General features: G+C 45.6%; 1 protein-coding gene across 2 annotated transcripts in view; it reads right to left on the minus strand.

Moving 5' to 3' along the window:
• Nucleotides 1-27281, minus strand: part of LOC130361708 (ankyrin repeat domain-containing protein 65-like) — a 214873-nt gene that overhangs the window by 6247 nt on the left and 181345 nt on the right. For both annotated transcript variants that reach the window (XM_056565030.1, XM_056565029.1), the window contains exon 2: nt 1995-2544. In XM_056565030.1, the coding sequence (XP_056421005.1) occupies nt 1995-2544 (550 nt within the window). The remainder of the gene's footprint in view (nt 1-1994; nt 2545-27281) is intronic.

The following is a 27281-nucleotide window of genomic DNA, read 5'->3' on the forward strand; positions in this document are numbered from 1 at the left end:
CTTGCTCACATTGTGTGAGCTTCCGGCTCCCCAGCAGGTGTGACTTCACTGAAATCTGTAAGAGCTATTCCTTGCCATGCCCCGCATGCACTTCCAGGCCGGGAGGAGACCAAACTAACTGTTTGACTTGCTGCAGGGAACAGAACAGAGCCACCTAGTGGCCGTTTTTTCAATCACATTAAAAACATATAAAGGTTGAGAATTTTAACAGCAAGTAAATAGCAAAGTGTCTTATAATTACATAAGGAACAATGTATTAAAAGTTTTGTTTGGTAACAGGCACTCTTTAAAATCCCTGGCAAGACTTTGCCTGCTAGGGACCTTGGTAAGACCTGTTTTTGGGTCTGGATTTTTATGGGTTAAAAGGCAGGTTGATAGTGGGGTGTTTCATCGCCTTCCTGAGCCAATCCAGGTTTTCAGTGTAACCCAGATCAGCACAGGTGCTGAAGACAGCTAGTAGCTAGGCTTTTAAAATAGGTTTAACTTAATCTGGAGGCTGAGGCTGTGAGGAATCAACACCACTGATGAGAGTTCGAATCCAGAAGTTTGCTGACCTGTGTGAAAAACTTTTAGTCATAGACTATAATGACATCATGGACTATACTATTGGCTTTTATTGTAGTTTTAGAAGACGTAGATTTTGCCATTGCTAGGTCCAATAACAATATCACAAGCCAATAAAGGACTATGAAGGAGATTTATAATTCTTTTCAAACATATGACTTTTATATGACAATTTATTTTTAACTTACTTTTGCTTACATGAGACCTATTTATGAAATAGTCACACGACCTTGATAAATAAATCACACGTAAGCAAAACGCGGGAAACCCGCTTACAAAAGCATTTTTTGAAGCAGAAAATGTTTCCCTTACATTAATAGCCGAAGTTCTTTATCTACCCTTTATTACCAGTAGCAATGCTAGAGAGTGACGGGGAGGGGAGGGGGGGGGGGGTTTGGGTGGTGGTTGGGGTGTACCGCATCGGGTGACACCCTGACTGGCCTGACTGGCACTAAATAGCTGCCCTCCAACTATCCTGCAACAACCCATCCACCCTCCTCAGAAATTAAAAAGGATTAAAAACATACTATGCCGCACCATGAATATCCGTACTCTGGACGCTTTTTTGTTTAATTTTGAGCCTGCATTTTGTGACATTGGTGGGCGGAGTCTTTCATCGCTGCGCTGAGGCCAGAGTTTATGTCAGGAAGGAAGACAGCGCAGCACCAACAGGCACATTAACAAAAGTGAAGCCCCCCCCCCCCCCCCCAAAAAAAAAACCAAAACGGCTCTGTACGTTACCCACCCCAAAATGTGCATGAAGCTGTATTACTATGGATGTTTCTTTTTTTTTTTTTTAAGGAAACATTTTATTGCTACATATGGGTTATTTACGTAGTCTGTAAAAATTCTTAACAATTTTAACACAACATTAATTTTAAAATGTAGTGCTTACGCCAGCATGTAAGTGTCCTAAAATTAACAAGGTGTGCAGTGTGTATTTTCAACCTTAAAATTAATAGAGTTATTAGTTATAATACATTTTATTATCAAATTAACATTAATGTAGTAGCTTTGTTTCATGATGCAGAACAAGGACAGTTGTTAAAGTGGGCGTTAATGTCCTTTTCCGCAGACATATGCACTTTCTGTAAGCCAGGGTGGACCTGGAATACATATGCGACTTTTAAATGGAGATGCGACTTTTTTTCTTCATAAATAGCGACTATCGCATTTGATAAATACATGACCACTGCAAAGTAAAAAAAAAAAAAAATACTACGTGAGCAGATTTCAGAAATGTGCTTTGGAATAAGCAAAAATCAAATAGTCAAAGCATGCATAGAAAAGTTGCATGTGCGCTTGATAAATCTCCTATGTCAACTGATGCTTGTATATACCATGCCCACTCACAGTTACTTATAACAACTGTTGTAGGAATAATCACATTTCAAGTATGTTTTTTAAATCAAAGAGATACATTTACTTACCTCATTATAACCATTTTCTGCTGCTATATGCAGGGCCGTAGTTCCATTGGAGTCCTTTATGTTGATGTCAACTTTTCTCTTTAATATATAGTTGGCAACTCGCATTCTTCCGGCCAGTACAGCCAAATGAAGCATTTTCAGGCCTGTGTTGGTGTCCTTTTCTAGAGAGACTCCAAGGGACATGAGGTAATCCAGCACATCCATGTGGCCATTAACAGAGCACCAATGCAGTGGAGTCCATTTGTTGTTGTCTCTGGTGCTGGGTGAGGACTTATATTTCAGTAGTGTTTTAACACATGAAAGGTGACCATTTTCTGCAGCTAGGTGCATTGCTGTTTCTCCAGAAGATGTCAAGACATCTGGAGATGCCCCACTTTCTAAGAGATGTTCTGCTAATTCTGCATGTCCGTTCCATGCAGCACGATGAAGTGGAGTAAAATTCCAAGAATCCCTCACATTAGCAGATGCTCCTTTTTGTAAAAGATATTTTGCTAGCGCTAGATGGCCACAACATGAAGCTATATGCAGTGGAGACCATCCTCTGTAATCCCTGTCAATTACAAGATGAGAAATTAATATATCATCCTCCAAATTCACAATAATACACACACACAAAGCATTTAAAAATTCAGGTTTGCATGGAGTCATGACCAACACAGACCATACGTAGGGTAGTATATTTACGTCCTGCGCCGGCTCCCGCGATATGAAGCGGGATCGCGCCGCCATCCTGCATCATATCGCGTCGGTCCCGGCACTCATCAACGGCCGGGACCTGCGGCTAATACCACACATCGCCGATCGCGGCGATGTGCGGTATTAACCCTTTAGAAGCGGCGGTCAAAGCTGACCGCCGCTTCTAAAGTGAAACTGAAAGTGACCCGGCTGCTCAGTCGGGCTGTTCGGGACCGCCACGGTGAAATCGCGGCGTCCCGAACAGCTGACCAGACACCGGGAGGGCCCTTACCTGCCTCCTCAGTGTCCGATCGACGAATGACTGCTCCGTGTTAAAAAAAAGTGTTAATAAAGGTCATTTAACCCCTTCCCTAATAAAAGTTTGAATCACCCCCCTTTTACCATAAAAAAAATAAAACAGTGTAAAAAAAATAAATAAATAAACATGTGGTATCGCCGCGTGCGTAAATGTCCGAACTATAAAAATATATCATTAATTAATCCGCACGGTCAATGGCGTATGCGCAAAAAAAATTCCAAAGTCCAAAAAAGCATATTTTGGTCACTTTTTATACCATTAAAAAAATGAATAGAAAGTGATCAAAAAGTCCGATCAAAACAAAAATCATACCGATAAAAACTTCAGATCACGGCGCAAAAAATTAGTCCTCAAACCTCCCTGTATGTGGAAAAATAAAAAAGTTATAGGGGTCAAAAGATGACATTTTTAAACGTATATGTCACGATTCGGCTGGCTGGATGTGGATCTTCTGTGTCAGCGAGGGATTGGCGTGGACCGGTTCTAAGTTGCTACTGGTATTCACCAGAGCCTGCCGTAAAGCGGGATGGTCTTGCTGCGGCGGTAGCAATCAGGTCGTATCCACCGGCAACGGCTCAACCTCGCTGACTGCTGAGAAGGCGTGGGACAGAAGGACTAGGCAGAGGCAAGGTCAGACGTAGCAGAAGGTCGGGGCAGGCGGCAAGGTTCGTAGTCAAAGTGGATAGCAGAAGATCTGGAACACAGGCTTTGGACAACACTAAACGCTTTCACTGGCACAAGGCAACAAGATCCGGCAGGGAAGTACAGGGGAAGTGAGGTAATATAGCCAGGGAGCAGGTGGAAGCTAATTAGGCTGATTGGGCCAGGCACCAATCATTGGTGCACTGGCCCTTTAAATCCTAGAGAGCTGGCGTGCGCACGCCCTAAGGAGCGGAGCCGCGCGCGCCAGGACATGACAGCCGGGGGCCGGGACAGGTGAGTGACTTGCCATGCGATTCGCGAGCGGGCGCGTCCCGCTATGCGAATCGCATCCCCGCCGGCAATGTCAGTGCAGCGCTCCCGGTCAGCGGGTCTGACCGGGGCGCTGCAGAGAGAGAGACGCCGTGAGCGCTCCGGGGAGGAGCAGGGACCCGGAGCGCTCGGCGTAACAGTATAAATTTTCCTGCATGTAGTTATGATTTTTTCCAGAAGTGCGACAAAATCAAACCAATATAAGTAGGGTATCATTTTAACTGTATGGACCTACAGAATAATGATAAGGTGTAATTTTTACCGAAATATGCACTGCGTAGAAACGGAAGCCCCCAAAAGTTACAAAATGGCGTTTTTTTCCGATTTTGTTGCACAATGATTTTTTTTTCCATTTAGCCGTGCATTTTTGGGTAAAATGACTAATGTCACTGCAAAGTAGAATTGGCGACGCAAAAAATAAGCCATAATATGGATTTTTAGGTGGAAAATTGAAAGGGTTATGATTTTTAAAAGGTAAGGAGGAAAAAACGAAAGTGCAAAAACGGAAAAACCCTGAGTCCTTAAGGGGTTAATGAATTTGCAAAAATGTTAGTGCAGTTGACAAGGCCTCACAAAATGTAAAAAAAAAACTGAAAAGCCTTTTCCAATTGCTCTGATACTCTATTAAGGCATTTTGAGTTATTAGAGGGGATCCCTTGTTCAGTATCCTTATGTCTTGGCCAAGAGTACAAAGTGTTTAAAAACAATGTCTCATCTCTCTCTGGAATACATGTCATATCCTTCGTTACACAGATAATCCATTGAATGGAATTTAAATGGACATTGTGTAATGCTTCATTTCCCTTGTGGTGATATTGCAGGAAAATTGAACACTTACTGGCAGATTTCTCCACCAAGTACAGATGACTGCTGGGGGTCCCTGTGTTGCCCAAAGCGGAAAACCCATTAAAGCACTTTTAGTATGTTTCTTTGTCATTGGTCAAGACAAGGCAATTCTTTATTGTCTGTGACCCCGAAACTATAAGAAAGTATAGGTTTACCTCTAAAGCTATCTAACACTTTTTGAGCTAGAGATGGAGATTACCTCACATGACTTGTTAGCCAGTCTACAAGTATGTTTTCCTTCCATGCCATAATTATGTTTCACTTGGAGGAAAGCTGTCTCCTTGAAAAGGAACACTATAGTAAGTTCTTAGATCTGCCAAGTACTTCTTACTCACATAAATGACATCAAAGATTATGATCATATACATTGCTGTACATTAAAAGTACTGCACGAGGACGGCGAGTACCCCCTGGGGTACATGTCCACAGGTTGAGAGGTCTTAGATTGATACCAGATGCCTTCAAGGTACATACACTACATGCTTTACACAAGGTAAGGAACATTATATTATTCACACACATCTATAGGCTAAACTGAAATATTCCCAAGCAGGCTGAAATGTGATAGGACTATGAAGCTCATAACCTGTACACAGGGCCGGCCTTAGGGGTGTGCGAGTTGTTCTGCCGCACAGGGCATCATAGCAACAGGGGCGCCGGGCGGCCGACACAGCTCGCACCAAGTATATATAATTTGTATTGCCCGACACCCGGGATTTAGCCCGGCTTCGGGCAAGCAGCGCTAAATGCTGGTGTAATGAAGAAAACTGTGCCCTGTAGCGGAATGTGACCCTCCGCACAGGGACACAGTTTTCTGCTTTGCAGGCTGCTCCCTCCCATTACATTCCCACTACCCTCCCTCAACTGTGTCCCTATGCGGAGGGTCACATTCCACTTCAGGGCACAGTTTTCTTCATTACACTGGAAGGCTTCACTTACCCCGCCCTCCTCCGCATCTCCGGTTGGCTGGCCGGCCCGAGTTTGAAGAGGGATGTCGCACATGTGATGTCCCTCCGCAGACCCGCATAGGACATCAGTGACGTCACTCGTCAGGCCGCCGCCAGAGAGAAGAGAAGCGCAGGACAGGTAAAGTTGTCTATGTGTCTGTCTGTCTGTGTGTGTGTGTGCATGTGTGGTTGCCTGTCTGTGTGTGTGTGAGTCAGGGGGTGGGGGTGGGGGAACGACAATGCTGCCAAATTTGGGGAACTTGCTACTACCTAATGTGGGGAGCCTGCTACTACCTAATGTGGGGAACCTGCTTCTTCCTAATGTGGGGCTATACTGCACCTAATGTGGGGAGCTATACTGCACCTAATGTGGGGGAACTGTACTGCACCTAATGTGGAGAACTATACTGCACCTAATGTGGGGAACTATACTGCATCTAATGTGGGGAACTATACTGCACCTAATGTGGGGGAACTATACTGCACCTAATGTGGGGGAACATTATACTGCACTTAATGTGGTGGAGCTATACTGCACCTAATGTGGGGGAACTATACTGCACCAAATGTGGGGAACTATACTGCACCTAATGTGGAGAGCTATACTGCACCTAATGTGGGGAGCTATACTGCACCTAATGTGGGGAGCTATACTGCACCTAATGTGGGGGAGCTATACTGCACCTAATGTGGGGGAACTGTACTGCACCTAATGGGGAGAACCATATTGCACCTAATGTGGGGAACTATACTGCATCTAATGTGGGGAACTATACTGCACCTAATGTGGGGGAACTATACTGCACCAAATGTGGGGAACTATACTGCACGTAATGTGGAGAGCTATACTGCACCTAATGTAGGAAACTATACTGCATCTAATTTGGGGAACTATACTGCACCTAATGTGGGGGAACTATACTGCACCAAATGTGGGGAACTATACTGCATCTAATGTGGGGAACTATACTGCACCTAATGTGGGGGAACTATACTGCACCTAATGTGGGGGAACTATACTGCACCTAATGTGGGGGAACTATACTGCACCTAATGTGGGGAACTATACTGCATCTAATGTGGGGGAACTATACTCCACCTAATGTGGGGGAACTATACTGCACCAAATGTGGGGAACTATACTGCACCTAATGTGGGGAGCTATATTGCACCTAATGTGGGGAACTGTACTGCACCTAATGTGGGGAACTGTACTGCACCTAATGTGGGGAGCTGTACTGCACCTAATGTGGGGAACTATACTGCACCTAATGTGGGGGAAGAATACTGCACCTAATGTAGGGGAACTATACTGCCCCTAATGTGGGGGAGCTATACTGCACCTAATATGGGGAACTATACTGCACCTAATGTGGGGAACTATACTGAACCTCATGTGGGGAACTATATGGCACCTATTGTGGGGAACTATACTGCATCTAATGTGGGGAACTATACTTCCAACCTAATGTGGAGAACTATATTGCACCTAATGTGGAGAACTATATTGCACCTAATGTGGGGAACTATATGGTACCTAATGTGGAGAACTATACTGCACCTAATGTGGGGAACTATATGGCACCTAATGTGGGGAACTATACTTCCAACCTAATGTGGAGAGCTATACTGCACCTAATGTGGTGAACTATATGGTACCTAATGTGGAGAACTATACTGCACCTAATGTGGGGAACTATATGGCACCTAATGGGGGGAACTATACTGCACCTAATGTGGAGAGCTATAGTCTGCATGTGTGTGAGTCGGGACGACGACGACCACAATGCTATCGAATTTGGGGAACCTGCTACTACCTAATGTGGAGAGCCTGCTACTACCTAATGTGGGGAACCTGCTTCTTCCTAATGTGGGGCTATACTGCACCTAATGTGGGGAGCTATACTGCACCTAATGTGGGGAGCTATACTGCACCTAATGTGGGGGAGCTATACTGCACCTAATGTGGGGGAACTGTACTGCACCTAATGGGGAGAACCATATTGCACCTAATGTGGGGAACTATACTGCATCTAATGTGGGGAACTATACTGCACCTAATGTGGGGGAACTATACTGCACCAAATGTGGGGAACTATACTGCACGTAATGTGGAGAGCTATACTGCACCTAATGTAGGAAACTATACTGCATCTAATTTGGGGAACTATACTGCACCTAATGTGGGGGAACTATACTGCACCAAATGTGGGGAACTATACTGCATCTAATGTGGGGAACTATACTGCACCTAATGTGGGGGAACTATACTGCACCTAATGTGGGGGAACTATACTGCACCTAATGTGGGGGAACTATACTGCACCTAATGTGGGGAACTATACTGCATCTAATGTGGGGGAACTATACTCCACCTAATGTGGGGGAACTATACTGCACCAAATGTGGGGAACTATACTGCACCTAATGTGGGGAGCTATATTGCACCTAATGTGGGGAACTGTACTGCACCTAATGTGGGGAACTATACTGCACCAAATGTGGAGTGCTATACTGCACCTAATGTGGGGAACTATACTGCACCTAATGTGGGGAGCTATACTGCACCTAATGTGGGGAACTGTACTGCACCTAATGTGGGGGAGCTATACTGCACCTAATGTGGGGGAACTATACTGCACCTAATGTGGGGGAGCTATACTGCACCTAATGTGGGGGAGCTATACTGCACCGAATGTGGGGAACTATACTGCACCTAATGTGGGGAACTATACTGCACCTAATGTGGGGATCTAAATGGCACCTAATGTGGGGAACTATACTGCATCTAATGTTGGGAACTATACTGCCAACCTAATGCGGAGAGCTATACTGCACCTAATGTGGAGAACTATACTGCACCTAATGTGGGGAACTATATGGCACCTAATGTGGGGAACTATACTGCACCTAATCTGGGGAAATATACTGCACCTAATGGGGAGAACTATACTGCACTTAATGTGGAGAGCTATAATGCTCCTAATGGGGGGGAACTATACTGCACCTAATGTGGGAAACTATACTGCATCTAATGTGGGGAACTATACTGCACCTAATGTGGGGGAACTATACTGCATCTAATGTGGGGAACTATACTGCACCTAATGTGGGGGAACTATACTGCACCTAATGTGGGGGAACTATACTGCACCTAATGTGGGGAACTCTACTGCATCTAATGTGGGGGAACTATACTGCACCTAATGTGGGGGAACTATACTGCACCAAATGTGGGGAACTATACTGCACCTAATGTGGGGAGCTATATTGCACCTAATGTGGGGAACTGTACTGCACCTAATGTGGGGAACTATACTGCACCAAATGTGGAGAGCTATACGGCACCTAATGTGGGGAACTATACGGCACCTAATGTGGGGAGCTATACTGCACCTAATGTGGGGAACTGTACTGCACCTAATGTGGGGGAGCTATACTGCACTTAATGTGGGGAACTATACTGCACCTAATGTGGGGGAGCTATACTGCACCTAATGTGGGGAGCTATACTGCACCTAATGTGGGGGAGCTATACTGCACCTAATGTGGGGGAACTGTACTGCACCTAATGGGGAGAACCATATTGCACCTAATGTGGGGAACTATACTGCATCTAATGTGGGGAACTATACTGCACCTAATGTGGGGGAACTATACTGCACCAAATGTGGGGAACTATACTGCACGTAATGTGGAGAGCTATACTGCACCTAATGTAGGAAACTATACTGCATCTAATTTGGGGAACTATACTGCACCTAATGTGGGGGAACTATACTGCACCAAATGTGGGGAACTATACTGCATCTAATGTGGGGAACTATACTGCACCTAATGTGGGGGAACTATACTGCACCTAATGTGGGGGAACTATACTGCACCTAATGTGGGGGAACTATACTGCACCTAATGTGGGGAACTATACTGCATCTAATGTGGGGGAACTATACTCCACCTAATGTGGGGGAACTATACTGCACCAAATGTGGGGAACTATACTGCACCTAATGTGGGGAGCTATATTGCACCTAATGTGGGGAACTGTACTGCACCTAATGTGGGGAACTATACTGCACCAAATGTGGAGTGCTATACTGCACCTAATGTGGGGAACTATACTGCACCTAATGTGGGGAGCTATACTGCACCTAATGTGGGGAACTGTACTGCACCTAATGTGGGGGAGCTATACTGCACCTAATGTGGGGGAACTATACTGCACCTAATGTGGGGGAGCTATACTGCACCTAATGTGGGGGAGCTATACTGCACCGAATGTGGGGAACTATACTGCACCTAATGTGGGGAACTATACTGCACCTAATGTGGGGATCTAAATGGCACCTAATGTGGGGAACTATACTGCATCTAATGTTGGGAACTATACTGCCAACCTAATGCGGAGAGCTATACTGCACCTAATGTGGAGAACTATACTGCACCTAATGTGGGGAACTATATGGCACCTAATGTGGGGAACTATACTGCACCTAATCTGGGGAAATATACTGCACCTAATGGGGAGAACTATACTGCACTTAATGTGGAGAGCTATAATGCTCCTAATGGGGGGGAACTATACTGCACCTAATGTGGGAAACTATACTGCATCTAATGTGGGGAACTATACTGCACCTAATGTGGGGGAACTATACTGCATCTAATGTGGGGAACTATACTGCACCTAATGTGGGGGAACTATACTGCACCTAATGTGGGGGAACTATACTGCACCTAATGTGGGGAACTCTACTGCATCTAATGTGGGGGAACCATACTGCACCTAATGTGGGGGAACTATACTGCACCAAATGTGGGGAACTATACTGCACCTAATGTGGGGAGCTATATTGCACCTAATGTGGGGAACTGTACTGCACCTAATGTGGGGAACTATACTGCACCAAATGTGGAGAGCTATACGGCACCTAATGTGGGGAACTATACGGCACCTAATGTGGGGAGCTATACTGCACCTAATGTGGGGAACTGTACTGCACCTAATGTGGGGGAGCTATACTGCACTTAATGTGGGGAACTATACTGCACCTAATGTGGGGGAGCTATACTGCACCAAATGTGGGGAACTATACTGCACCTAATGTGGGGATCTATATGGCACCTAATGTGGGGAACTATACTGCATCTAATGTGGGGAACTATACTGCACCTTATGTGGGGAGCTATACTGCACCTAATGTGGGGAACTGTACTGCACCTAATGTGGGGGAGCTATACTGCACCTAATGTGGGGGAGCTATACTGCACCTAATGTGGGGGAGCTATACTGCACCTAATGTGGGGGAGCTATACTGCACCTAATGTGGGGAACTATACTGCACCTAATGTGGGGAACTATACTGCACCTAATGTGGGGATCTAAATGGCACCTAATGTGGGGAACTATACTGCATCTAATGTGGGGAACTATACTGCCAACCTAATGCGGAGAGCTATACTGCACCTAATGTGGAGAACTATACTGCACCTAATGTGGGGAACTATATGGCACCTAATGTGGGGAACTATACTGCACCTAATGTGGGGAACTATACTTCACCTAATGTGGAGAACTATACTGCACTTAATGTGGAGAGCTATACTGCACCTAATGTGGGGCAACTATACTGCACCTAATGTGGAGAGCCATAATGCTCCTAATGGGGGGTAACTATACTGCACCTAATGTGGAAAACTATACTGCATCTAATGTGGGGAACTATACTGCACCTAATGTGGGGGAACTATACTGCACCAAATGTGGGGAACTATACTGCATCTAATGTGGGGAACTATACTGCACCTAATGTGGGGGAACTATACTGCACCTAATGTGGGGAACTATACTGCACCTAATGTGGGGGAACTATACTGCACCTAATGTGGGGAACTATACTGCATCTAATGTGGGGGAACTATACTGCACCTAATGTGGGGGAACTATACTGCATCTAATGTGGGGAGCTATATTGCACCTAATGTGGGGAACTGTACTGCACCTAATGTGGGGGAACTATACATCACCATATGTGGAGAGCTATACTGCACCTAATGTGGGGAACTATACGGCACCTAATGTGGGGAGCTATACTGCACCTAATGTGGGGAACTGTACTGCACCTAATGTGGGGGAGCTATACTGCACTTAATGTGGGGAACTATACTGCACCTAATATGGGGGAACTATACATCACCATATGTGGAGAGCTATACTGCACCTAATGTGGGGAACTATACGGCACCTAATGTGGGGAGCTATACTGCACCTAATGTGGGGAACTGTACTGCACCTAATGTGGGGGAGCTATACTGCACTTAATGTGGGGAACTATACTGCACCTAATGTGGGGGAGCTATACTGCACCTAATGTGGGGAACTATACTGCACCTAATGTGGGGATCTATCTGGCACCTAATGTGGGGAACTATACTGCATCTAATGTGGGGAACTATACTGCCAACCTAATGCCGAGAGCTATACTGCACCTAATGTGGAGAACTATACTGCACCTAATGTGGGGAACTATATGGCACCTAATGTTGGGAACTATACTGCACCTAATGTGGAGAACTATACTGCACCTAATGTGGAGAACTATACTGCACTTAATGTGGAGAGCTATACTGCACCTAATGTGGGGCAACTATACTGCACCTAATGTGGAGAGCTATACTGCTCCTAATGGGGGGGGGGGGAACTATAGTGCACCTAATGTGGGGAACTATACTGCACCTAATGTGGAGAACTATACTGCACTTAATGTGGAGAGCTATACTGCACCTAATGTGGGGCAACTATACTGCACCTAATGTGGAGAGCTATACTGCTCCTAAGGGGGGGGGGGGACTATACTGCACCTAATGTGGAGAGCTATACTGCACCTAATGTGGGGGAACTATACTGCACCTAATGTGGAGAGCTATACTGCACCTAATGTGGAGGAACTATACTGCACCTAATGTGGAGAGCTATTCCTCACCTAATGTGGGGGGGGGGGGGGAACTATACTGCACCTAATGTGGGGAGCTATACTGCACCTAATGTGGAGAGCTATACTGCACCTAATGTGGGGAACTATACTGCCAACCTAATGTGGAGAGCTATACTGCACCTAATGTGGAGAACTATACTGCACCTAATGTGGGGAACTATATGGCACCTAATGTGGAGAACTATACTGCACCTAATGTGGGGCAACTATACAGCACCTAATGTGGAGAGCTATACTGCACCTAATGGGGGGGGGGAACTATACTGCACCTAATGTGGAGAGCTTTACTGCACCTAATGTGCAGAGCTATACTGCACCTAATGTGGGGGAACTATACTGCACCTAATGTGGGGGAACTATACTTCACCTAATGTGGAGAGCTATACCTCACCTAATGGGGGGGGGAACTATACTGCACCTAATGTGGGGAACTATACTGCACCTTATGTGGAGAGCTATACTGCACCTAATGTGGGGGAACTGTACTGCCAACCTAATGTGGAGAGCTATACTGCACCTAATGTGGAGAACTATACTGCCAACCTAATGTGGAGAGCTATACTGCACCTAATCTGGAGAACTATACTGCACCTAATGTGGAAAACTATACTGCACCTAATGTGGGAAACTATATGGCACCTAATGTGGGGGAACTATACTGCCCCTAATGTGGGGGAGCTATACTGCACCTAATGTGGGGAACTATACTGCACCTAATGTGGGGAACTATACTGCACCTAATGTGGGGAACTATATGGCACCTATTGTGGGGAACTATACTGCATCTAATGTGGAGAACTATACTGCACCTAATGTGGGGAACTATATGGTACCTAATGTGGAGAACTATACTGCACCTAATGTGGGGAACTATATGGCACCTAATGTGGGGAACTATACTGCACCTAATGTGGGGAACTATACTGCACCTAATGTGGAGAACTATACTGCACTTAATGTGGAGAGCTATACTGCACCTAATGGGGGGAACTATACTGCACTTAATGTGGAGAGCTATAGTCTGTGTGTGTGAGTTGGGGACTACGACAATGCTACCGAATTTGGGGAACCTGCTACTACCTAATGTGGGGAGCCTGCTACTACCTAATGTGGGGAACCTGCTTCTTTCTAATGTGGGGCTATACTGCACCTAATGTGGGGGAGCTATACTGCACCTAATGTGGGGGAACTGTACTGCACCTAATGTGGAGAACCATATTGCACCTAATGTGGGGAACTATACTGCATCTAATGTGGGGAACTATACTGCACCTAATGTGGGGGAACTATACTGCACCAAATGTGGGGAACTATACTGCACGTAATGTGGAGAGCTATACTGCACCTAATGTAGGAAACTATACTGCATCTAATGTGGGGAACTATACTGCACCTAATGTGGGGGAACTATACTGCACCAAATGTGGGGATCTATACTGCATCTAATGTGGGGAACTATACTGCACCTAATGTGGGGGAACTATACTGCACCTAATGTAGGGGAACTATACTGCACCTAATGTGGGGGAACTATACTGCACCTAATGTGGGGAACTATACTGCATCTAATGTGGGGGAACTATACTCCACCTGGCAGACATATTCTCGAAGGGGTACTCCGGTGCTTCAGTGTTCTGAACATAATGTTCAGAACGTTTGGAGTCGGTGGCCGTGATTGCGACATCACGGCCACGCCCCCTCGTGCTGTCACACTACACCCCCTTCATTCATGTCTATGGGAGGCGACATGTTGAACGCCGTGTCTAAAACGAAAGTAGAAGCTTCCCAGCTGCTCAGTGAAAATGCGGTGTCCTGATCAGCTAGGACGTGAGCAGAGGTCCTCTTACCTTCCTCCAGAGCGTCCGTTCGGCGATTGATTGCTCCAAGCCTGAGATGCAGGCTTGAGCAATCAACCGCCGATAACACTGATCAATGCAAAGCTATGGCAGTGTAAAAGATCAGTGTGTGCAGTGTCATAGCCCCCTATGGGAGCTATAACACTGCAAAAAAAAGTGTAAAAAAAGGTTAATGAATGTGATTTAACCCTTTTCCTAATAAAAGTCCAAATCATCCCCCTTTTCCCATTAAAAAAACAAAACATGTAAATAAAAATTAATATAAACATATGTGGTATCACCGCGTGCATAAATGTCCGAACTGTAAAAATATATCCTTAATAAAACCGCACGGTCAATGGCGTATGTGCAGAAAAATTCCAAAGTCCAAAATAACGTATTTTGGTCACTTTTTATATAATGAAAAAATGAACAAAAAGCGATCAAAAAGTCCGATCAATACAAAAATGGTACCGCTAAAATTTTCAGATCACGGCGCAAAAAATGAACCCTCATACCCCATACACTGTGAAATAAAAAAGTTATAGGGGTCAGAAGATGACAATTTTAAACATATAAATTTTCCTGCAAGTAGTTATGATTTTTTCCAGAAGTACGACAAAATCAAACCTATATAAGTAGGGTATCATTTTAATCGTATGGACCTACAGAATAAAGAGAAGGTGTCATTTTTACCTAAATATATACTGCGTAGAAACGGAAGCCCCCAAAAGTTTTTTCTTCAATTTCGTTGCACAATGATTATTTTTTTCCCTTTCGCTGTAGATTTTTGGGTAAAATGACTGATGTAAATGCAAAGTAGAATTGGTGGCGCAAAAAATAAGCCATAATATGGATTTTTAGGTACAAAATTGAAAGGGTTATGATTTTTAAAAGGTGAGGAGGAAAAAACGAAAGTGAAAAAACAGAAAAACCTGTGGTACTTAAGGAGTTGAGAATGCTGGGTGCTGCGGGAGATCATGTGGGTCCCCAGCAGTTGGACTTCCCTTGGATAGGGGATAAGATGTCTAGCAGCAGAGTACCCCTTTAAATATTTCTCCTTTGTGACATGGAAACAATTGCTGGCCTGTATAAAACATATAGACAGTGAAAGTAACATCCACTCAACAGTCATCTACGTATGAAAATATAGAAATAGCCTCAACTCCATGACTACCCAGACTCACTCTGCAATGACCATGGAGAATTAAAAAGAAAAAAAGATTCCTAATGTTCCTGGGGTCACATGTGAAATGGCAGTGTTTTCCCATGCTATCCCCTTTTACAAACCTGTACATATGATTCATTGACTTCTTATAGCACACAGCCTTTCCGTAAATAGTTATAGAAACAACACAATGCTTTTTGTGCTTTTTTTCATACATGCCACTAGTGTTTTTCTTTTAATAAATTAAACCTTCTTTAATATACTTTGGCAACAGATTTTGCTAAATAAGTCGGAATACTTTGGTTGCCTAGTCAACTATTCCATGCAGACTCCTATGTTTGTCTCTCAGGGAGATTATGTGTTTTGAATTTAGGGATCTATTCAGAATTAACTAGAAAGAAGTTATATGATGTTGTTTTGTGTGCGCTCTTCCTGTTCTCCTCGGAGTGATCGGATTGCACAGTGTTCTCTCCAGTAATTATATGGATGTGTCTGTTGTGTTCCCCTCTGTAATTAATTCTTTGCCCAAGGGTTTGCATGTGTATACTGCTAGGATACATGCAGGCTAATGTACTATATGCTTTATTGTATGTACAGGTGATGGATATAAGGAAACAAAGACATATTGTTGAATTGAAACGTTTCATGCACATTCAAGTATTGGCTTGCTAACTGTACTTCTCATGAATAGGGCTCAACTGAAAGAGTGCAACATGAGCTTTACTATATTTAAACATCTATAGGTATAGTAGAAGAAGCGCTTTTGACAGAGTGGAATGGAGCATTAATGGATTGTCGACTGAAGCTCACGAATATGGTCTAAGTTTGTGCAAGTTAGAGTAAAATCAACCCTATATGGGAGACCTTAAAGAACCGTTTACCCACTCAATGCTCTGCCTAAAGTGCATAAATTACTTTTTCCCCTGAACAAGAGTGGATCTGCGGTGTCATTTGTTTCAGAGTTTAGTAGGGACTTTAATGAAGTAAAAAAATATATTTAAACATCATCTGCCAGTGTTTAATACTGACCCCACCCTCAAAAACCTACTGATGGGGGGGGGGGGGGGGGGGGGGGAATGCAGCTTTATAGGAAGAAAGTATAAGCGCATTAGCAGCAAGATGGCACATGTAAAGTATTTAAAGGGGCTATCCACCGTAAGGTGATTTTAGTATGTACCTAGCAGGCAGTAATGGACATGCTTAGGAAGGATCTGCGCTTGTCTTGGGGCTAAATTGCTATGTTGTGATGATTACCTTAACACTGTGGCTAGCTGTTTGTGAACTAGTATTTTCTGTTTGACTTTTCTTTTTTTGACTACGAATCCCACAATTCCATCTTTCTCCCTCCCACACATCAGCCACCCCACCCATTGAAACATAAATGAGCTGCATCCATTCAAATCAGTGTGGTTTTCAATCAGGGTGCCTACAGCTGTTGCAGATTGATCTCTCTCCCACCAAGCAATCACTCCACCCATTGAAACAGACAGGCTCCCTGTCATCAGCTGACTAGTGAGTCAGGTCTCGGCCTCATTGCAAGTTGGGAAAAATCTGAGACAACAGTCATTTTGTATGCTGTTAAAAATAAATATTGGGGTGAAAATCACAGAAGAATTGTGAGAAAACCATCACACACAGGTACAGACACTATATTATGAACTACACTAACTTTACAGCCCCTGTAGCACAGTCAAAAATAAATAAATCCTTGAATACCCCTTTAATGCTTAGTTGAATTATAACAACATTTTGTTCTTCAAATAACTAAAAAAAAGGTTTAAAGAGTACCTGTCATGATCTTGTTACATTTTATAATCCTCCCAGTTCACTGTCCCATCATGATAAACCACCCCCTGCCTTTATTTTTTATTATTTTTTTAGATTTCTACCCTGCTCTGTATTTTATGCTCAGTCTCAGTCAGATTCACAGACTGGGAAGGGGTGTTCCCCAGCAGGCGTGACATCATCTGAAGCCATACAGGGGAGAACTTCCTTCTTCACTCTGCTACACACAGCCCAAAGCAGTTCAGTGTGAGATGGGCTATGATTGGCTAAGGCACTGGCCAGGTGGCATTGGCCACCTCAGCACTCCAGACTGCATTTCCTGATTTAGTTTGCATACAGGATGTAAAATGTAATGTGCAGCCCGTATATGATGGGGGCAGTGTGTTTGGGGAGGGGGTATTTAACCCCTTAAGGACCAAGGGCGTAATGTTACGCCCTGGCGTTTTCCGATCCCTGCCGCGCGCTGGGCAGAGATCGGAACGGCATGCCTGCTGAAATCGTTCAGCAGGCATGCCGTGCAAATGTTGAGGGGGGTCCAGGGACCCCCACATGTCGGCGATCGAAGCAGAGCACTCGCGAATTCACGCGAACGATCTGCTGCGATTCCGGTCATTCGGGTCACTTGTTCGGGCATCCATGTGACGTATGACTACAGAGGTGGTAATTTATGTAAGTGTGGGATCCTGAGATGGGACCCACAACTATCAGATCTTTATGAAGGAGATTCATCAAGCTCCGTTGTAGATTTTTTGGCGTAAGAAAAAAAAGTCGCAAGTACTTGCGCACGTGCAACTTTTCTATACATTTTTGATTTTTGCTTATTACAAAGCACATTTCTGAAATCTGCTCACGTAGTAATTTATTATTATTATTTTTTTTACTTTGCAGTGGTCATGTATTTATCAAATGCGATAGTAGCTATTGTTATGATTTGGCTAGCTGGATGTGGATCCACTGTGTCAGTGAGGGATTGGCGTGGACCGTGTCGGTGGACCGGTTCTAGGGTTGCTACTGGTTTTCACCAGAGCCCGCCACAAAGCGGGATGGTCTTGCTGCTGCGGTAGCAACCAGGTCGTATCCACCGGCAACGGCTCAACCTCGATGACTGCTGAGAAGGCGTGGAACAGAAGGACTAGACAGAGGCAAGGTCAGACGTAGCAGAAGGTCAGGGCAGGCGGCAAGGTTCGTAGTCAATGAGGATAGCAGAAGATCTGGAACAAAGGCTTTGGACAACACTAACGCTTTCTCTGGCACAAGGCAACAAGATCCGGCAAGGAAGTGCAGGGGAAGTGAGGTAATATACACAGGGAGCAGGTGGAAGCTAATTAGACTGATTGGGCCAGGCACCAATCACTGGCCCTTTAAATCTTAGAGAGCTGGCGCGCGCGCCCTAGAGAGCGGAGGAGCGCGCGCCAGAACATGACAGCCTGGGACCGGGACGGGTAAGTGGCTTGGGATGCGATTTGCGAGCGGGCGCGTCCCGCTATGCGAATCTCATCCCCATCGCGAATGTCAGTGCAGCGCTCCCGGTCAGCGGGTCTGACCGGGGCGCTGCAGAGAGGAGAACGCCGCGAGTAACAGTACCCCCCCCCTTAGGTCTCCCCCTCTCTTTGTCTCCTTGTCCCTTTAACTGAGAAGAGAACATAGGGGGTGACTCTTGAGTTTCCTTCCGGAACAAAAAACAGTCCTGGGTAGCTACATCAGCGGCCGGTAATCCGGAAGAAGTGGGAATGGGGAGGGGGGGCAGAGGGTGAAGCTTGTCACGGGGCAGAGTGTCACCAGGACGGGGGCTATGAGGAGGCACTGCACAGTCCTGATAGGCCCTGGGGAGGCCAGGCACAGGAGGAGACACTGAGGCCAGTCAGACGGGACTGGGAGCAGACGTGAGGCATTTCTTGCGGCAAGCAGGACCCCAATTCTTGATCTCCCCGGTGGTCCAGTCAAGGGTGGGAGATGCCTCACATCGGCTCAGGTGAGGAGGCCGAGCATGCAGGCGGCGGCAAGGGTGGTTGTATATGTATGTAATGTATGATTAGGGGGGTGTATGTATGATGTGTGCATATGTATGTGTCATGTGTATATATGTGTATGGTTGTGTATGATGTGGGGTGGGCAGCGGCGGGTGTATGTATAATGTGTGCATATGTATGGAGTATGTGTCATGTGTATATATGATGTGTGTATGGTATGTGTGATGTGTGTATGTAATGTATGATATAGGGGGCAGCGGCAGGTGTATGTATGATGTGTGCATATGTATGATGTATGTATGTAATGTATGAAATGTATGATATAGGGGGCAGTGGCAGGTGTATGTATGATGTGTGTAAATGTATGGTGTATATTTATGGTGTGAGTGTATGTGTACATATGATGTGTGTATGGTGTATGTGTGTATGTAATGTATGATGAGGGGGCAGCAGCGGGTGTATGTATTATGACTATGTATGATGTGTGTATGTATGTAATGTATGATGTGGGGGGGGGCAGGTGTATGTATGATGTGTCTGTATGTATGATGTATGTAATGTATGATATAGGGGGCAGTGGCCGGTGTATGGATATGTGTATGTATGATATGTGTATACATGTATGTTTTGTACATGTATGTTTTGTACAAGTGCTGCCAGTTGGGCTATATAATTTTATTTATTTTTAGTGTTTTCTGGCAGCCCGCACTGAATTGCACCCCCAGAATCCCACCCTTCATACTCGCCGCCGACCAAGAGCCCCACGGATGCACGCAAACACACCAGAACCAAAACTACAACTCCCAGCATGTGGCACCATAACCTAAACTGTAGAACTATAAAGTGTAACATGCTGGGAGTTGTAGTTTTGGTTCGTGTCACCTGCAGAGCCATAGGCTGCATCAGGGCATGCTGGGTGTTGTAGTTACTAACTGTAATTCCCAGTATTCCTTGACACAGCCTATGGCTCTGCAGCTGACACAAACCAAAACTACAACTCCCAGCATGTTACACAATAACCTTAACTGTACTACTATACAGTGCAACATGCTGCAACACCCACTCAACCATAGGCTGTATCAGGGCATGCTGGTAGTTATCTAGTAACTAAATGCAACTTCCAGCATTTTCTGACACATAAATTAGAGTAAATAAAAGGCACCACATAAACTGGAGAAGCAGAACTCCCCCCCCCCCCCAGTAACACAGCGTTCAGTGTTTTGCAATCAAAAGACTCCATATATAAGTCCCTATGAAGACTGAAGAATAGTGATTAAAATATTTTAAAAAGTGCGTATATATGTGAATAAGCCCCTTTCCTTATAAAAGTTCTGATAATAAATGGTTCCGATAAAAACTACAGATCACGGCACATAAGATTACCCTCATACATCCCTGTATATGGAAAAATTGGCGTTATGGGGGTCAGATGGGGGGGGGGCAATTTTCTGGGCTTGCCTCCGGTGTAAAAGGATCTAGCTACAGCTCTCCGACCGCTAATAGCCTGGCATGCTGCGATCACCGTGGCCGCTATTAAACCATTAGATCACCGCTGTCTAAGTTGACAGCAGTGTCTAAAGGATCTTATATCCATCCCTGGAGGTCTAGTGGGGTGGATCGTACTATTTTGGTTGAAATTATTTCATCTACCAGGACAAGTGGATTTTCTTGAGGGACAAGTAGATTGTGTTCCGCTTTAGTCCCTTGGACAAGTAGTTTTTTTTTTTTTTATTTCCACACCCCATGACTGATTTTTGTGTCTAGAAAAGGCGCAAAAAAAGGCACAATCACGGTTTATTTGCGCCTTTTTTGCGCCTAATAGTTTACACATTTCTGCTGATTTTGAGTTGCAATCCACTGATTTTGGCAATACACATGATATGGAAGGGATTTATGAACTGCATCTTTTTGTGATAAGGCGCAAAAAAGGCGCAAAGCCACTGAAAAGTCTCTAAAACTACATCAGCCCAGACTTAGCTTAGCTTTTAGGTGAATGTGAAGAGAGAAATTTCAGAAACTGTGACTTGCACAAAATTTATCAAATTTAATAAATTTGGTGCTCCTACACTTTACCACCACACAAAAAAGGTGTAGAAAAATGCTTCACTTACACTTACAATGATAAATGCCTGAATATGACATCACAATGCCCTATTGTGACACCACAATGCCCCATTCCAAAGAGAAAGTGCGTGTTACGCCGAGCGCTCCGGGTCCCTGCTCCTCCCCGGAGCGCTCGCGGCGTTCCTCTCTCTACAGCACCCCAGTCAGACCCGCTGACCGGGAGCGCTGCACTGACACTGCCGGCGGGGATGCGATTCGCATAGCGGGACGTGCCCGCTCGCGAATCGCATCCCAAGTCACTCACCTGTCCCGGTCCCCGGCTGTCACGTCCTGGCGGGCGCGGCTCCGCTCCTTAGGGCGCGCGCGCCAGCTCTCTAAGATTTAAAGGGCTAGTGCACCAATGATTGGTGCCTGGCCCAATCAGTCTGATTAGCTTCCACCTGTGCACCTTTCTATATAACCTCACTTCCCCTTCCCTTCCTTGCCGGATCTTGTTGCCCTTGTGCCTAGAGAAAGCGTTTACAGTGTTTGCCTCACCAGTGTTCCTGACCTCTTGCTATCTCCATTGACTACGAACCTTGCCGCCTGCCCTGACCTTCTGCTACGTCTGACCTTGCCTCTGTCTAGTCCTTCTGTCCCATGCCTTCTCAGCAGTCAGCGAGGTTGAGCCTCTGCCAGTGGATACAACCTGGTTGCTACCGCCGCAGCAAGACCTTCTCGCTTTGCGGCGGGCTCTGGTGAATACCAGTAGCAACCTAGAACCGGTCCACCGACACGGTCCACGCCAATCCCTCGCTGACACAGAGGATCCACATCCAGCCTGCCGAATCCTAACAGTAGATCCGGCCATGGATCCCGCTGAGGTCCCGCTGCCAGTTGTCGCTGACCTTACCACGGTGGTCGCCCAGCAGTCTCAACAGATAGAGCAACTTGGACAACAGTTCGCCCAACAAGGACAGCAGCTGTCGCAGTTGACCGCCATGCTACAGCAACTTCTGCCACAGCTACAGCAGCAATTATCTCCTCCGCCAGCTCCTGCACCTCCTCCGCAGCGAGTGCCCGCTCCTGGCCTCCACTTGTCCCTGCCGGACAAATTTGATGGGGACTCTAGACTCTGCCATGGTTTCCTGTCACAATGTTCCCTACATTTGGAGATGTTGTCGGACCAATTTCCTACAGAACGGTCGAAGGTGGCTTTCGTGGTTAGTCTCCTGTCTGGGAAGGCCCTGTCATGGGCCACACCGCTCTGGGACCGCAATGATCCTGTCACTGCCACTGTACAGTCCTTCTTCGCTGAGGTTCGTAGTGTCTTCGAGGAACCAGCCCGAGCTTCTTCTGCCGAAACTGCCTTGCTGAACCTGGTCCAGGGAAATTCTTCTGTAGGCGAATACGCCATACAATTTCGTACCCTCGCCTCTGAATTATCTTGGAACAACGAGGGCCTCTGCGCGACCTTTAAAAAAGGCCTATCCAGTAACATCAAGGATGTGCTGGGCGCACGAGAAATTCCTGCCAACCTGCATGAACTTATCCATTTGGCCACCTGCATTGACATGCGTTTTTCTGAAAGACACCGGGAGCTCCGCCAGGAAAAAGACCTTGATCTCTGGGCACCTCTATCACAGTATCCTTTGCAATCTACCCCTGTGTCTCCTGCCGAGGAGGCTATGCAAGTGGATCGGTCTCGTCTGACCCTTGAAGAGAGGACTCGCCGCAGAGATAAAAATTTATGTCTGTACTGCGCTAGTACCGAACATTCTTGGTGGATTGCCCTATTCGTCCTCCACGTCTGGGAAACGCACGCACGCACCCAGCTCACGTGGGAGTGGCATCTCTTGGTATGAAGTCTGCTTCTCCACGTCTCACTGTGCCCGTGCGGATTTCTCCTTCTGCCAACTCCTCCTTCTCAGCTGTGGCCTCCTTGGACTCTGGTTCTGCGGGAAATTTCATTTTGGCCTCTTTTGTTAATAAGTTCAACATCCCTGTGACCCCTCTCGTCAAGTCGCTCTACATTTCCTCGGTCAACGGAGTAAAATTGGACTGCACTGTGCGTTACCGCACAGAACCCCTGCTCATGAGCATTGGACTGCATCACGAAAAAATTGAACTTTTTGTTTTGCCCAACTGCACCTCTGAAGTCCTCCTCGGTCTGCCATGGCTCCAACGCCACTCTCCTACCCTTGACTGGACCACCGGGGAGATCAAGAGCTGGGGTGCTTCTTGCCACAAAAAATGCCTCACGTCTGCTCCCAGTCCCGTCAGTCAAACCTCAGTGTCTCCTCCTATACCTGGTCTCCCCAAGGCCTATCAGGACTATGCCGAGGTTTTTTGCAATAAACGAGCAGAGATTTTGCCTCCTCATAGCCCCCGTCCTGGTAACACTCTGCCCCGTGCCAAGCTTCACCCTCTGCCCCCCCTCCCCATTCTCACTCCTTCTGAACTGCCTGCCTTTGATGAGTATACCCAGGACTTCTCTGTCTTCCAGAAGGAAACTCTACAATCGCTCCCAATGTCCTTGTCCCATGTGAAGCGACAACCGGACAAAAAAGAGGGGGAGACCTAAGGGGGGGGCACTGTTACGCCGAGCGCTCCGGGTCCCTGCTCCTCCCCGGAGCACTCGCGGCGTTCCTCTCTCTGCAGCGCCCCGGTCAGACCCGCTGCACTGCACTGACACTGCCAGCGGGGATGCGATTTGCATAGCGGGATGCGCCCGCTCGCGAATCGCATCCCAAGTCACTCACCTGTCCCGGTCCCCGGCTGTCACGTCCTGGCTGTCACGTCCTAGCCAGCTCTCTAAGATTTAAAGGGCCAGTGCACCAATGATTGGTGCCTGGCCCAATCAGTATGATTAGCTTCCACCTGTGCACCTGTCTATATAACCTCACTTCCCCATCCCTTCCTTGCTGGATCTTGTTGCCCTTGTGCCTAGAGAAAGCGTTTACAGTGTTTGCCTTACCAGTGTTCCTGACCTTTTGCTATCTCCATTGACTACGAACCTTGCCGCCTGCCCCGACCTTCTGCTACGTCTGACCTTGCCTCTGTCTAGTCCTTCTGTCCCACGCCTTCTCAGCAGTCAGCGAGGTTGAGCCGTTGCCGGTGGATATGACCTGGTTGCTACCGCCGCAGCAAGACCATCCCGCTTTGCGGCGGGCTCTGGTGGATACCAGTAGCAACCTAGAACCGGTCCACTGACACGGTCCACGCCAATCCCTCGCTGACACAGAGGATCCACATCCAGCCTGCCGAATCCTAACAGTGCGACAATATCCAAATACAAAAAAGGGATGTTTAAAACCCATTGGTCTTTGTCAAGCATGCCTGACTAAGACCAAATGGGGTTGAAATATCAAACTTTCTTGCATTTGGATACCAATAAATTAAGGCTTTGAACTTCAAGTGTATTGTAAGATTCCAAAGAGAGTCCAACAGATAATATATAATATATTGTAATGGCAACTTACCGGCTTACCATGCACCCCACAGACTCTATAGACCAACAAGGCATTCTTTGGTGCTGTTGGTGCCCCATGTGACATAACAATTCCTGATTATGTCATCACAATCCCTGATTGTGAAATCACAGTAGTCAAATGTGACATCAGTTACCTTATTGTGACACCACAATTCCCAATTGTGACATCACAATGCCTGAATGTGACAACATAATATCCCTATGTGACAGCACAATGCCTGATTGTGACATCACAATATGTGCATGTTAAATCACATGTCCCACTGTTACATCACAATGCTCGAATAGGACATTACAATGTCTGAATAGAACATCACAGTGCCCAATTTTGACATCACAATCACATCACAATTTTGACATCAGAATTCCCCATTGTGACATTACAGTGTCTAAATGTGACATCAGAATTCTTCATTGTGACATTAGAGTACCCCATCCCCAATTGTGACATCATAATCCCCAATTTTTTCATCACAATGACTGAATGTGACATCACAATTCTCCTTTTTGTCATCATTATGCCCCTTTGTGATGTTACAATATCTAAATGTGACATCACAGTGCAACATTGTAACATCACAATACCCATGGGTGACATCAAAATTTCCCATCACAATGCACCATTGTGACTTTAAATGTCTGAATGTGACATCACAATTCCTATTGTGTGACACCACAATCCCTATTGTGACATTACAATGTCTGAATGTAACATCACAGTGCCCCAGTGAAAAAAAAAGTCCAACAGCACAAAAATCTGCTATCAATATCAGCATTAGGTAGATACAAAGTCAGTCTGCCAGCAATCACATAAACTGAAAGAGGCAGATTTGACAACAGCAAAAAGAACTTAAATGTTTATTGACATAAAAGAAGTGCAAGCATCCTTAAAGTAATGCCTCCAGTCTTCATAAAGATGTGGATGGAGGATTAAAACCCAGCATTATTGTTTGAATGCCTACACTATTTTTTAATGTCAGTAAACATCATCTTCATATCACAGTGCTCCATAGTGTCATCACAATTCCCCATTGCGACATCATAGTAACCCACTGTGTACAATGTCTGAAAGTGACATTACAATGCTCCATTATGCAGTTTAGGGGCAGAAACACAGATAGTACTACCTGATGAGATTAGTAGTTTAACAGGTAAAAAGAAAAAAGGAAGCAGGAAGAGACTTTAGTAGCGTGACTGTAGAACTCTGCTCATGGAATCTACAAGTCTTTTGTAGCAATTCCAAAAACAAACAACAGTTGCACTCACCACTATGCATAAATTCAACAGACTATATTCTAAATCCATTCAAAGCCTGCAGCAGGTTCACAAAGACGTTAGATGGTCATCATGGTTTCAGCAACAACTGTTTCACATTGCAGATGCATTCTCATGCTTGATACTGAAATGTGACATCACAATGTATGAATGTGGCACAGTTCCCCATTATGATATTACAATCCCCGATTGTGACATCACAGTATAAGAATATGAAATCACAATGCCCCATTGTGACTTCACAGTGCAATATTATTTTTTACACTTGTATCAGAATTGCAGGAAATTGTATAAGAATATACCACAAGGATGGATCAAGGACATACTCGCGGTGTTTAACCCATTAAGGCTGCATGGTGTACATGTACTATCTTCTAGAAGCTGAGTGCGCATGAGAGCGGGATGTCAGGACACGTGGCTAATGCTGGACATCACCAATCGCGGTGATGACCGGCATTAACTGCTTCCTGCCCCAGGACGTATTAATACGTCCCAGTTGCCTACATGTTATTGCAACTGAAAGTATGAATACGTCCTGGCGATATCCTGCTCAGTGCGATGCACTGCAGGAGTGCACCGGCAGAACCCAGCTCTCAGACACAACTAGAGTCCCGCCGCAGCTGCAGAGACAAGGTCATGCCGTCTCAGCAGCATTAACCCCATAGATGCGGTCATCAGTCCTGTTCACTAACGGCGATCCCGCGATACAATCGCAGGGTCTCTTGGGTTGCCATGGCAGCAGGAGGCCAGCTGATGGCCTCCTATGTGCCTAGTACGGCAGCCTGTGAGGTCCAGCCATAGGCTGTATATAAAAATATGAAGTTAATTAAACTGCATGGTCAATAAAGTAAAAAAATACCAAAGTAAACAATTATGTATTTTTTGTCACTTTGTATACCCTAAATTTTTTTATAAAAAGCAATCAAAAAACTCCAATCAAAACAAAAATGGGACTGATAAAAAC

The sequence above is a fragment of the Hyla sarda genome, chromosome 3, assembly GCF_029499605.1.
Source record: "Hyla sarda isolate aHylSar1 chromosome 3, aHylSar1.hap1, whole genome shotgun sequence".
Taxonomy (NCBI): Eukaryota; Metazoa; Chordata; class Amphibia; order Anura; family Hylidae; genus Hyla; species Hyla sarda.